This window comes from Tachypleus tridentatus, chromosome 13, assembly GCF_004210375.1.
Source record: "Tachypleus tridentatus isolate NWPU-2018 chromosome 13, ASM421037v1, whole genome shotgun sequence".
NCBI classification, from domain to species: Eukaryota; Metazoa; Arthropoda; class Merostomata; order Xiphosura; family Limulidae; genus Tachypleus; species Tachypleus tridentatus.
The window spans coordinates 115,622,018-115,635,903 of NC_134837.1; the positions used below are offsets into that span (position 1 = coordinate 115,622,018).

Below are 13,886 nucleotides of genomic sequence, written 5' to 3' on the forward strand. Positions count from 1 at the left end.
TTGTTTCTCCCACTTCTTATGAGCACACCCTTTCTTATTCAATGAACAGTCTTTCCACCTATTTGGTTTTTCTTCCTTCCCCTAGTACTGGGGTACATACTTATGATTAATTGCAAGTTAAATTAATGAGCTTCAGATTGGTTTGTGCTTTGTTAACATGGTCCAAACATGGATGGTAAACACAAACTGTTATTAGGATCCATAATGCCTGTTTGGGATTGTTGCCCTCAAATCTCCTGTTAGTCAGACCCATGACCAGTATTCTCACCTACATTTTACCATTAACTTTTTTTTATGGTACATTTCTTCTCTAAATCTCTCTCCTCTTAGGTTCTCTGTAGAAATTCTGAGGAGTTTTATGGGGATACCCTTCCATTTCTTTCTTCCATACTAGCTCATTTGTTATCTTCTGGCTCTGCCTTGCATACCTGGTTTATTTTGTTATTGGGATCTTTTTGGTAATAATGTGATTTTTGGCTTTGGTCTAGTTATAATTTGACTTTGCAATTTGCACATTGTTATAATGCATTTGTCACAATCCCGGAAATACTTGAGCCACAGGTGGAATTGGTCAAACCATAGTCTACTCTTGCTGAATTATCTTTATTTCAATTGAAGTCCCCATATAATACCTATTGCAGTTTGCCATCCTTCCTCTTCCCAATCCTTACCAGTACGATCTTCTTAGGGTGCCTTTTGTTGTCTTCTCTTGCAATGCGAGTTGACTACCCAGTGGGTTTTATCTGATGAGAGCTTGGTTTTATGATTTTCTTCACTGTTAGTGTTCCTTCATTGACTATTACTGAATTCTTCTGGTTTTATCAGAAGGATTTGTGGTCCTCTTTCTTTACCCACTTCCCCTATCTTTTTCTTGTTTCCTTCCCTTGTCCTGGGATCCCATAACCAGTCAGCAATTTCTCACAGTTCAGGAATTGCTATCTCAGCAGGCCATCAAACCTGTTCTCCATTTCCAGTGGACTTTTATCTTTTAACCTGCCCTGGTTTACCATGAAGTCTTCTCTCATCCTGTGGTTGACATTTTTTGAGGGATTAAGGATAATGAAAATTGTCTCCCATGCTTATTTCTATATCAGCTTGGTCTCATCCTTATTTTCCATTTGTCTATTTTGGGGTGATTTTATAAATTTTGAACCCCATTTTTGGCTTCTTACGTTTTCTGTCAGTTAGCTGGGTACTTTCTTGACATCTTGTTGTGGGGTTAAATTTTCACTATTAACTGGATCACTGCATTCTTCTGGCTTATTTTAAACTAGTCTGCCATCTATACTTGGTGGTTCCTTTTACTGGGTGCTCAAGTAGACTGGTTAATAAAACTTAAAAAAAAATACTTTCTTGGACCTTCTCTTTTTTTTGTTCATTTTTTGGGTCCTTTTTGACATTTGTATCAGTTGGGCCCAGTCTTCTAAAAAAATTTGTTCTTTGGAATTATTAGTTCACCATGCCATTTGGTTCTGTCATTTTTGGGGATGTGTACTTCACTGACATCACTGGTTTTTCTCAGTCATATCCATATGTAACCCCCACCAAAGTGGGCTCTTCGTTATCAATGGAATCTTGGACGAGATCCTGTTACTATTACCCTTCCTCTTACCCTGACAGATGACCTGCTTTGGAGGATGTACAAGGCAAATGCATCAGCAGGTGTGCCACTTCCTCCCCTTTTTCCCCACATATAAATCTTTCTATAAATGCATCTCTGTAGGGCTGGGATACATGGGTCAAATGCCAGGAAGCTTCAGACTGTTGGTCTGTGGACAAAAGTACTTTGCATATTAACATTCTCAAACTTTTAACAGTACATTGGGCATTGAATCACTTCCTTTATCTGACCTGACATTATCATAATGGTTCATTCTGACAGTTCTATGGTGGTAGCACATCAATTACCATGAGGGAGGGTGCACAGTCAAAAGGTATGTTTTTGGATGTTGAATCTCTTGTACTGGGCCCACACCCAACACATTCATCTCATTGCATGTCATTTGCCAAGTGTTTTCAATCTTGTTGAAGATTTATTTTTTCTACCTCAATTGAATATATGACAGTGATCCTTATGTTATAAGGGAACTTTGCAATTGATAAAATTCACTCTCTGTGGATGCATTTTGCTATAAGCTATAATCACAAGTTACCTCTCAAGGATATTTGTAGGACCAATCTTGTTTGAAGGTATTGTTTATGTTTTTAGAGCTTATGTTTATCCTCCTATCCAATTACTTTATTGGGTAATCTTTTTCACCTCTGCCATACCTTATTGGGTCCTTCTAATTACTCTTTATTGGCCAGCTTAACTGTGGTTTTTACAGTTACAGCACCTGCTACCGTCCACTCCTGTGCTTCTTCTGTTGTCTTCCTCCCTTTTTTTTTTATATCAACCTTGGATGCCAGTCCTACATACCACATTTCACATCCTGCATCTTCATATGTCTGGCTTTTATCTGGTTCTTGAAAATTAATGATCCAGTTTCTCACATCAAATTGTTCTCCTATTAGCTGGTTCCACACATCATTCTTCCATGGAGGTGTATTGGCACAAATAGAAGTTGTTTTGCAGTTGGTCTACAACTGGAGGACTTCTTGTTGACCAGCATACTGCAGCTCAGGTAGCAGAATTTTTCACTAGGCTGGGGATCATGTCTTTGGTCAAGGGTTATCAGCAGCTTTATCCTGTATTGTTTGTTTATTCTTAGTGTAGTTTTTACTTCACCTGTCCTTACCATGCTCATACATTCCTTCTTGATTCATCACCTTCCCAGATGACATACTCTTCTGGATTGGGATGACAATTTACTACTCTGTTCCCTCACTTTACACCCCCCTTTAAACCATGACACTTTCATCTTTCCCTTAAAACCTATTTACTTCTCCTCTTAGCCTGATAAGGTCCATAGTTGATTTTGTTTACCATTAATGTTTCAAGTATACTTTGCCACCCTACCTATCTTTGTCTGGATAATTCCTTTTTAATTAAAAGACCTCAGCAGCTCAAAATGTTAACTCCTTCTGTTTACCTATCTTTCTTCCTGTCACTTATCCTTGATTAAATCTGGATAGGATTCTGCTCTGGTCTGAGATCTTTATATATTGCTCATACAGCTTCCTTTCATGGTACCTATTCCCAACTCTATGCCCTGGCAATCTTCCTATCTTCATGATCTTTCAGCTTTTAAAACTTACCTGTTGAGTCAACTTTTGATCCATTTGGCTTATTTATTTATTTATTTATTTAAGGTATCTTCTCATAAGACACCTTGACTTCTCTCACTTCTTGTTTTCATTACCAATTGTAGGAAATTCTACAATCAAGTATGTGAATTATGCCTGATATGTTTATCTCTCATCTACATCATATCATATGGTTTTGTTGGATTTTAGTCTTCTGTGGCAATTTTTCATAATTCAATATGCCTTTTAAGGATAAGTTTCTATTCATACTTTTTTTTTTTTTTTTTTTTTTTTTTTGTTCACCAGGGCTTTCTTTTGTTAATTTTTATGTGGCTCTTGTTCTATGGGAAGTGGTGCTTAACTAGGTATTCTTCAATTTCAATTCTGCATTGTACAGCCACTTGACTTGCACTTTATTCCATGGTTTTACAATACTTGCTATGGAGATGGGATGTCTTGCAAGATTGCTTGTATATAAATAACCTCACAATATTTTGCTTCATAAACATCCATATCCTGTAACATTTATCCATGGACTGCAAAAAGAAATTGCTTCCCACCCTTATCATGCTTGTAGTGACTAGCTTGTTATGGTCTTCTTTACAAAATAGAACTTCATGGTTAACCTTTGCACTGTCTCAGGTGATAACATTCCTCTGGACTCTTTACTGCCTTTTTCTTCTCCTTTCTTTAAGTGGAATTTGAAAGTCTTTACCATTTTCCATTTCTAGGCTGCTGTGTGATTTGTTTCTGGAGGTATCCTCCTACTGGAGTTTTGCATAAAGATTGCTGTGACTATTAAGTGTGCAGAGTGAAGAGATGGTGTTCTGTAGGTGTAGATGATGTCCTTCTCTTTGCTGTATACAATTGGAAAGGACTGGTGTCAAAACATGCAGTTCACCCCATTGGTTTGGAGAGCCCTCATCTTGCCTCACATGATGTTGGTGTCCTGTGAGCAGGTTTTGGCTTTAGAGTAAAGCTGATCAATGCAAGTCCTTGCACAAGTTTTGGGTTCTTTGTCTTCCTCCCTTAACTTCTTTCTTTTATGTTGTGGGTTGCAGAAGTGGTACTTGAGATTTTTTTTACAGTGCTGTTCTTTTGGCTTTCACCCTATTGCATTTTAAGTATTTCTTGTCAGTTCCCACTTGGGGAAATGATTGCATGCAATAGACATCCTTTCTATATAGGATGGCAGGTATTGGGTCAATTGCTCCTATACCTGATATATCTGGGAGACAATGATTTTCAATCTCCTAGTCATCTCTTGGGTTAAAGATAAAGATCTTCATCCTACACATGTGGATGTTTGTTCCATGTGAGGTGGGTTTTGAATGTAGTTGACTTGCCAAGTATAGTTCATCATGCCCTAGTCAGTCTACACCTGAGAGAACATCTGTTTATATCCACTTTTCTATTTGTGGGATTGTGTTATATGGTTTAGAGCATGATCTTTACACTATTCTCCCCCACTTAAATGTGCTCCTCTCCAAACAAAACTACCCATATTTCATACTGGGACAAAGAGTACACCTGTATCACAAGTAGTGCAGTTCCCCTAGACTTTTTCCAGATCTGGCTGAGATAACTTGTTTCTCTAATTTAACGTGAAAATTTTGGTTAGGGAAAAGTTTGAATTGTAAGCCTACGAACTTAAGAAGACCTTAAGGGTGGGTGTGTAGGGACAGTTTTGAAAGATGAATTGGTCCTTTGCTGTCCATATGTTACATTAGTTAAACTTGATATAAAAGCACATGAATCATAAGATAACTGTACTGAAAATTCAACAGAAAAATTATCAGTGTCTAATTGCTACAATTGTACTAAAAGTAGAACATTTTAGACAACTTGAAGCCTAACTCCAATCAGTTTTTTGAAATTGTAGTATCTCTTCAAGAACCATAAATTAGTTGTAACACTTTATGGTCCATTATATCATTTTTATATAGGACAAGGATTTGGAGCTTTAGGATTAAAATAGATTCCAAACTTAAACATTTGTCCTTAAGTCTATATTTTATGAACTGGAAATAATTTTTTTTGAATGATATTGTTTAATTTTGATGTACAACGAGGCATCTTCTGATGGTAACTTTGGATAACACTATATGTTAAAGCTTAAAATAGGTTTTATTAGATTTTTTTAGAAAACCTCTTACAGTGTACATTGTTTTTTATTGAATAGAGCTTTAAGCACAAGTAAAGCAGATCAGAACAGTGAAGGGTGGCTAAGTAAGCTGTTACATGTTCGTAAAATTGATCCTGGGAAGGACTCCCATTCAAGACTTCTTTCTGACTCGGATAGTGTATATGAATTGCAGAGTATGTATAATGTAGGAAATAAGACTTTTGTTTTTATCTTTGTGTACATACTGCACACGTTGTGACTTCTAATAATTCAGGGATTGGAATTAGTTACTGTGATGGATGTCTGAGACTTATTTTCAACTAATTACCCATTCAAATCTGGTGACATGTTTGTGTGTAGGTAGGAACATGAAGAGCTAGACAAAATGCTACTTTAATTAAAGCATCTTAAAACGTCTCTTGAAGCCAAAGGTATCCAACTGCCTCATGTATGACCTCCAAGAAGTAGTCTTTGATCTGACTCAAAAAAAAATTTTTGCAATTTCTTTTTAAAAAATTGTAAGAAATAGCCATGTTTATGTGAACTTATTAGTTGGTTTAAGATGGACATGATTTTGAAAGTTAATGGGAGGGACCATGTGTGAAATAATATTCTCAAAATGATTTTAGTCTTAAAAGTTACATTACACATTTCCTAATTGTCATTGATCCATAGAATCTTGTACTACAATACAATTAATAAATTTTTGTAAAAGGTTTATACTCCTTCTCTAGCATTAATGTTAAGCATAAATTATCAAGTCAGAATGCTTGTTAAAACAAAACTTATGTTTTTCAGTTAACTTTGTGACACAATCTTTTTATAGTTTAAATATAAGTTAGAGATTCTGTTCAGCAAATTTTACAAAACTTGCTATCGCGTTTTGTCTTGCTGACATTGTGAAAATAATTTAAGTATATTAGATTCAAACAAACACAATGTGCAACAATTCCAGTATGCATACACTTGCTTTTATAACTGGAAAAAAATAGCAGAATAGGTAAGGGCTCGTCCATGAATATACTGTTGTAGAGAATGGTATGTTTGTTATACTACCACATAGTTTAATGTAAAATTTTTCAAAAGTTCTGTTTTTGTTTTCGTTTTTTCAATTCAGTTTGGACGAAGAAAATTGTTCATATAAATTTCTTTTATTTCTAGTGGGGATAAGTTCACTATTTTCAGTTAATTTCCAATATCTTTTTAGCTTTTACACAGTATGGGGATACAGATGTTTTACATTTTATCCAAGGTTGTGATAAGTTCCATTTATTTGGATTTATATGGAAGCCTGGGCTTCTGTCACTATTGGTATTACATTCCCAGTAAAACAAAGTGTTGCCTTCACTGGGACCAGGTTCACTAGTTGGTTCATAATCTTATCTTTCAGAAAAGATAGGTCATGATGTTCCCAAATAATGTTTTTTTTATATTTGCAAATCATACTGTGGATTAGAGCTACCCCACCCTTATATTTGAGTTGTAGGTGACAATAGGTTGTGCACAAAGAGCATAGCATGACTTTTAGCTATAAGATTTTCTTTTAAGTCCAGCCCCATTAGTCAGATTTAAATTATATATGGAGGTTTAGATTTTGCTGAAATACTTGACCATGATTTTCATTCAGATATTTGGCTTTAAAACTAATTTCTTTATCAGAAATTTTAACATAATTCTTAACTTAAAGGCTCCTTAGATGTTTTTGTTTTACTTTCACCTTAAGTTTTGGAGGTTACTTTCATTTGTAGTTTAATGTTTTTATTAAATTGTGCTTTCATTGTTTTTGTCTTGTGTCAGTAATAGATTTTACATTTTGTTGACTCCTTCTTTGGGACAGATATTCCAATATTTAATATATGCATGTTAAAGACTTTTCTCTAGTTGGAGTTTTAAGTAGAAAAATGAAGTTTCAAACATTTTGATCTGCTTTAAAAGGTTTTGGAGGCATTTGTAATATGGGAGAGGTTTTACCCATAAATAAAGATTTGTCTGGCAATTCTTTAACTTGTGTTATGCTTAGGACCAATCTTGTCCTCCTTCCTGTTTGTTAATTCTACATTGTATACATACCCTCATGTTTATTGTTTGTTTTGCATTACCAAGTGGAGCTTACCTTTTCCACTCTGACAGGAGCCTAATGTTGTCTTTTTATTAACACTTTAGTTGATCATATTACTTGTAATTTCCAGTTTATTATGTAAAACATATTTGTGTTTTTGTAGATAAGAGTCCTGATCTTGACAGTCAAATTTAGGATTGTCTTCAATATGTCACCATTCATCTTTTAGCTGGTGAAAATAAAAATGGGAAAGGGCAACTAGTGTGAGCAAGTCTTATCTAGTCATCCTTCAATATTTGTTGAATGCCTTTTCATGAATACAAGTTATGCAAAATTGAAGTAATAACCTTTTTCCCTTCTGGGATGTAAAGGAAACATTACTTTATAAATAGGTATCTACAAGCAAGATTTGTTTAGTTGATTATATTGTCTCTTGTGAATATTTCTAAACCTTTTTTTGAAAAAATTTATAAGAAGCATTTGTGATCATTTTTATAAGACTAAAAACTTTTTTTAAAACTAAATTCCTGTTCTAGTGGAAACTGATCTGTGTTGCCTCTATTTTATGAAATAGCCAATTTTTACTTGCATGTAGTATCTCTCTAAAAATTTCTTAAATGGCAGTTTTTTGTTAACTCTTCTAATTTTAATCATTTGAACATGAATTAAATTGGTAAAAATCTAATATTTGTAGATCATCTAAGCAGTGCCTTAAATGACCAAGAATGCACCAAAGAGCATACAGACTCCTGTCATAGAAACCCAAATGGTCCTCAGTCCTTTAGCATTTTGAGCTTGGACTTTGGATCAGCCAATACATTTAGTTATTCTCATCCATGAATGATTATTATGTCTTGCTACTTAAAGGAATGAATTATCCTAAAATAATGTGATTAGATTGTTTTTGTATTATTGTGTTAATGTTAAACTTCCAACAGCTTTGAAACGGTGATCTTGGTATAATTAGTATTTTCAAAACTCAAGTTTTGTAGCTTTTACATGTGATCCTGTGTGTATGCTGACTTCTTAACCAGAGTTTGTTAAAGATTTCAGAGTTTAAGGAGAAACTAATAAGATGAAGTAATACTTAAAATCACTGTAGAGTCGATAAAATGCATACTTTGAAATATTGATAAATTTCATTTAAAACAAAGTAAATAAAGTATTGAAATAATTGCAAACTAATATGGATTTACTTTTATGTAGTTCATGATGTTAAACCAGACAGCATGGAGCCATATCTACAAGGATAGTAAGTATTGTTGTAATACATTCAATTTTGTATTGTGTAGATTAGGCAAGCAGTTAAAAAAAAAAAAAAAAAAATAAATCAGCATAATGAGTTACATATGAAGCATTAAAAGTATCAATTTTTGTTGTCCTAGTGATCATTGTTGTGTTCCAATAAAAGTATGCAGATATTTTTCCAAACGTATAAATCTGATTTACTCGGCTGTTTGCAATAGCCACATAAAGATTGTCATTTGCTCAGTATATGATTCTGTCAATTGACATCACATTATCTACTGAAACTTTATATATATGTGCCGTTTTTTTGCATGTACATTTCTCTACAAGTGGGTTTTCTTGACATCATCTGATTATCTACTGAAACTTGGTCCTCCTTTTACACGTGAAATAAATTTCTTTTTTGGAAATAGTCTGCAATATAATATAGTAATTTTAATAACCTAAGAGCCAAATCTTCATATTTGGTCTGTAATTTCATATGACTTCTTTGCAATAACATATCCTTGTTTCAACAGCTCCCAGTTTAAACCAAAGAATGTTACCAGTGAAAGTAAAGAATATTTATTTATGTCAACACATAGAACTGATCTGTACTTAAATATCCACAATTGAAATGAATTTACTGTTTTAATGCACTCATTTTTGTGTGTGCTTATTTATTCTATTATAAACCCTAGTGTTATTTTCTACAACTGGTAAAGTTAATTGGGTTTAGTTTCTATAATGTTGTAAAACTACTCATTTAACATTTTGTTATTTAACAGATTTTTCCTGTTATTGGTTAACCAATTGTTCAAATATACTGCATAAAACATTAAAGGGTTAACTGAAGTTTTATTTAATCTAGCTGTGACAATATATAATGACTGTTGTTAAAAAATATCGGCAGTGTTCTTTTGAGTTCATTTTTGTGCAAAGTAAGTGTAACATGACTAGTTGGGTAATGTGATTAGCATGTTGCAGGAATACACAAGTGAAGTAAATTGAACAGCTGTCTTAACACTTTTGCAACTGGTAGTGAGAGAAAGGCCATGGTGTCTTGTTTGTTGACCTGCATTTAAAATTTTATTGAACTACTATTTTACAAATTTGTCAGTATGTTTAGTATCAAATTATAATTCAAATGTTAATATTTTATACATTAGTTAATTTCATAATTTAAAAGAATACACCTAACTATAAATTTTTGCAAATTACATAGTATGTTAAATGCAGCACCAATTGAAATTGGATGTTTGTGATATCAAAATACTGATTTTATACTTTTTTCATATGAATTAGGAACTCAAATTAACAATATTAAAAGTTAGAATATAAAAGCAAAGCCTCGTATCTTTTCTATTTGTTGAGATATGACTTGCATACTGAATCAAAGAAAGTGGCTCTACTCGCCTCTTTCTGTTTTTGATTATTTACATTTTATATTTAAAAAAAAAAAAAAAAATGTAAATAATCAATCCAAATCTTGGAATGCCTTTCTAGTAGCTTTTTCAGCCATCTTAATGTGCTTGGAAGCTATCTTATTCTGTCAAATCAAAATCTTAAGTAGGGTAGGTTGTGTCTTTTAGTCTGCTCAAAATTATATATATTTTTAGAAATAATACAACTTATTTAATAAGCTTAATTTTATGGTGGAATTCTATAGTATAGTTATTTAAAACTTAAATTTTGTTTTACATTCTCTACATACAAAATTTGAACAGGTTTACCAATCTATGACAAGCAGTAAACAAGTAAAAAGTTCATAAATAGATTGTTTGCTATATTTATTTATTTTTCTGTTCAATGTTTAAGTCTTTAAACTTGTTTGTAAATAGTAACAAATACTAGTCCACTAAAGCACAGTCAAAATGAGTTGCTTTTATAAAGACTAAAGGTCAGTTTTATGTTGTTGGATACAGTAACATGAATGCTTGTGTGCTGCATCAATGCAAGTGTAGTAATATTAGCCAGACACAACTGTAAGTTTAATATAAATGTGCAACATTATGATGCTTAAGCCCTTGAAAGTAAACATTTGTATTTTCATGTGATAATCTGTAGTTTTTTTTTTTTTATAATTGAAAAGGCACAACATGTATTTATTTCCTTTTTTATGGTGGTTAAGATATCAACCAAACTGACAGACTTCCCAAATTTAAGGTAGAGAAAATAAAGTCAAATATTTCTGAAAACAAACACTTGAAATGTATTTGGGAAGTTTTACACAAATATTTTAAATTTTTGAGACAGAATAAGTTTTTTCTAATCGTAACAAAAAATTTTTGTGCTCAGACTAGTAACAAAATCAACTTTGATATTTTCACAAACAAATCTTTAGTAGAAATACTTGATTTTAAAATCTTGTTTTTTGTATGCAAAATAGTTAAGCTTTACTAAATGTCCACCTAAATTTGTGAAGGTGCACTCGCTGCATCAAACGTTGTAGCATTAATACACATTGTGTGCAAAGCTGTATATGAACTTGTATATTATAAAACTTGCTGCTAAATGGTTCAGAGGACAAAGCAGACATTTAAATGTGTTGGGAGCATGATAGAGATACTTGGGAACTTTCATAATGTGAAGAGCAATAAATAAGAGCATTGTTTCTTTTCTAATAATTCTTGTATTTAATGAGTCTGTGGTAACATTGCATAGAAATTCTACTTTATCATCAGGATAAAATTTAAAGTTGCAATTTTTACATTTTACAAACACCATTTTATATTTGATTCAGTTTTTGTTAAAGTTATTTAAGAACTTGTTTTTGTTATAGGCAACAATGTTAAGTATTGTTTTTTGCTCAAATCTGAATTTTTGTTTAGTGAGCAGTGGGTTCAAGTACTTCAAGAGAAATGCAAGACCACAGAGCTTGTAGGGAGTTGGAGGGTTGAGATTGGAGATCAAGATCAAGTTGGTTAGTAAGTCTAAATTTTAAAATTTAAGACTTATCAGGGTAAAAAGAGATCTATAGATCTGTTGTACTTGTCTACTCTTAAATGGGGGGGGGGGGAAGAATCTATTTAAAACTGAACTTTAAGGCATAGTTTTCAGTTTGAACACAAATTATTTTGCACATCTAGATAAACATTCAGTGTGTCATAACTGCTGGTTATGACTGTTATAAATGGTAAAGTTGTCTTGAATGAAATTCAGAAAAAACTTGTTTCTTCTGCATTCTGGTTGTTGCTTGTAACATGAACAAAATTCTGAATCTGGTCACTGAATTATGACAAATAAAAGAAAATAATAAAATTGGCATGAACATTAGGTTAACATATATTTAAGTTGTTTTGTGTTTAGAATTATTGTTTATTTTGATAATGTCATTGAGATATTATATACGTATTTATTGTAATTTAACAGCTTTAGACTTGACCTATTATCTACAAATCTCATTGAACTTGTATGGAAATAAAAACTTCATAATAATATATTCATCTCCTCATTATAAATATCTAAATCTTCCTACTGTTGATTTTTTTTGTTTTAATATATGTTAATAGTTCATATTTGGAGACACAATGGATACACAAATGCTAACGAGATCTTCAAACTTTGTGATACTGACCATGATCTTAAAAATTTGCACCAAGAAAGAGTGAATTACCTTAGAGCTCGACAGAACCAGATCATGTTGGCATTTAGCTACTGGGGACATGCACAACCAGCTGTCAGAAATTGCAAGTATGAGATGAGATCATACATCTTGAAGGTACAGTTTTATTTGTAATATTTTTTTGTTGTTGTTCCTAAATGTATAAAATTGCTAAATATGTAAAAAAACAAACGACAAAACTGCATAAATTCCAGAAAAAAAGATTTATAGGCTCATTGGTTCATAAACAGATAAAAAAAAAAAAAAAAAATTTTTAAGATTTCCACATATGGACAAAAATATAAATGTTTCAATACAGTATTTCCCTTCCCTCACAAGATTAGCTTTTCCCATTTTGTGCTGCCCTCTAAATGCAGGCTTTTATTTCCTTTTTTTATTTATAACACACCACAAGCTTTTCACACCCCATTGTTGAAATCAGATTCTAACACATTTCTCATGCAAATCAATGTATCATTTCTCTACCAGTTGGAGAGCACCACCATGATGTAAGACACTACTGCACCATCACCTCCTTGTTTGGCAGTCCTTGAGCTCGTGCATCTTCCTTTTGTTTCATTTCTACTATGGAGTGGTTTACTTTAGTTTAACTTGTACTTTATTTTCAAGAAACTTTCATTGGAGTTTGCCATGACTTCCCACAGTCTGCATAAGAATTATCATCTGCTGTTTTCTCTTTATTCCTATTTCTTATGACCAGAGTTTTGTCCAACAGATTGCTGGTGTCTACGAGTTTCTTTCATGATAAAGAAGAGATCTTTATCTAGGTATTGAGCAACCCAATCCCATACTTCCCATTTTCTTGTTACCACTCTTTCTTTCCCATATCCTTACTGTTTTTGATCCATTTTTTCCCAAATACATCAACTGCCTATATTTGGTCATTAATGTTGTACTCCATTTTCTTTCTTTACCTCTTCTTGATCCCTATGTCTTGTGATCTTTGTCTTGCCTATCAATTAAGGTGTTTTTTTTGTTTGTTTTTTTTTTCTTCTTCTTCTTCACCTCTTGCCCTTTGGGGGCCATCAGTCAGATATATTCACTATCTACATTACTTATACACTGTACAATCAATCATCTTCTCTGTTATCTGAATAATTCCTTCTTTCCCAAGACCTTTGCAGTTCATGAGGGTAACTCCTACTTTTTGCCAACTTCTTGTCAATACCCTTGTTCTGATCCATGTAGACTTCTAATGCAATGCCCTTTGTTGTAGTGCTTGCATGGCCTCCTTCAGGAGCTCCTATTCCCTGACATCCCTTTTCTTCTTTTTTTTTTCTTCTCTTCACTCTAACCACTTGTTCTTCATTTAATCCTTTTAACTTGTTCCTTTGTCCCTTTCCCAATATGTCATTCTGTGTTACCTTTTGTCAAATCTGCCATCTCTTCTTTTCCCTTGATGCTAACCTCTGTTAATCTTTGAAGGAAAATCTCTGGTTAGACATGGATGCCTATCACCTATAGTGACACTTCAGACTTCTGTGTGGCTATAACACTAGTTAAATCTCTATTAATACTTTCATTTTTTTTTTTTCAGCTTCCCTTGCTTGGAATTTTGTCAATTGGTTCTTGTTCTGATGTGACTGGTGCCTGACCAGGTATTTTTTCTTTGCAAATCCACACTGTACAGCATGATGATTTTGTGTGCTGTTTCTGTGGCTCCA

At 33.0% G+C, this 13,886-nt stretch overlaps 1 protein-coding gene across 1 annotated transcript in view; it reads left to right on the forward strand.

Annotated features, from left to right (window-relative positions):
* Positions 1-13,886, forward strand: part of LOC143239347 (protein NipSnap-like) — a 28,630-nt gene that overhangs the window by 10,703 nt on the left and 4,041 nt on the right. Inside the window, exons 2-5 of the mRNA XM_076480338.1 lie at positions 5,369-5,505; positions 8,577-8,622; positions 11,429-11,520; positions 12,110-12,318. Coding sequence (XP_076336453.1) covers positions 5,369-5,505; positions 8,577-8,622; positions 11,429-11,520; positions 12,110-12,318 — 484 coding nt within the window. The remainder of the gene's footprint in view (positions 1-5,368; positions 5,506-8,576; positions 8,623-11,428; positions 11,521-12,109; positions 12,319-13,886) is intronic.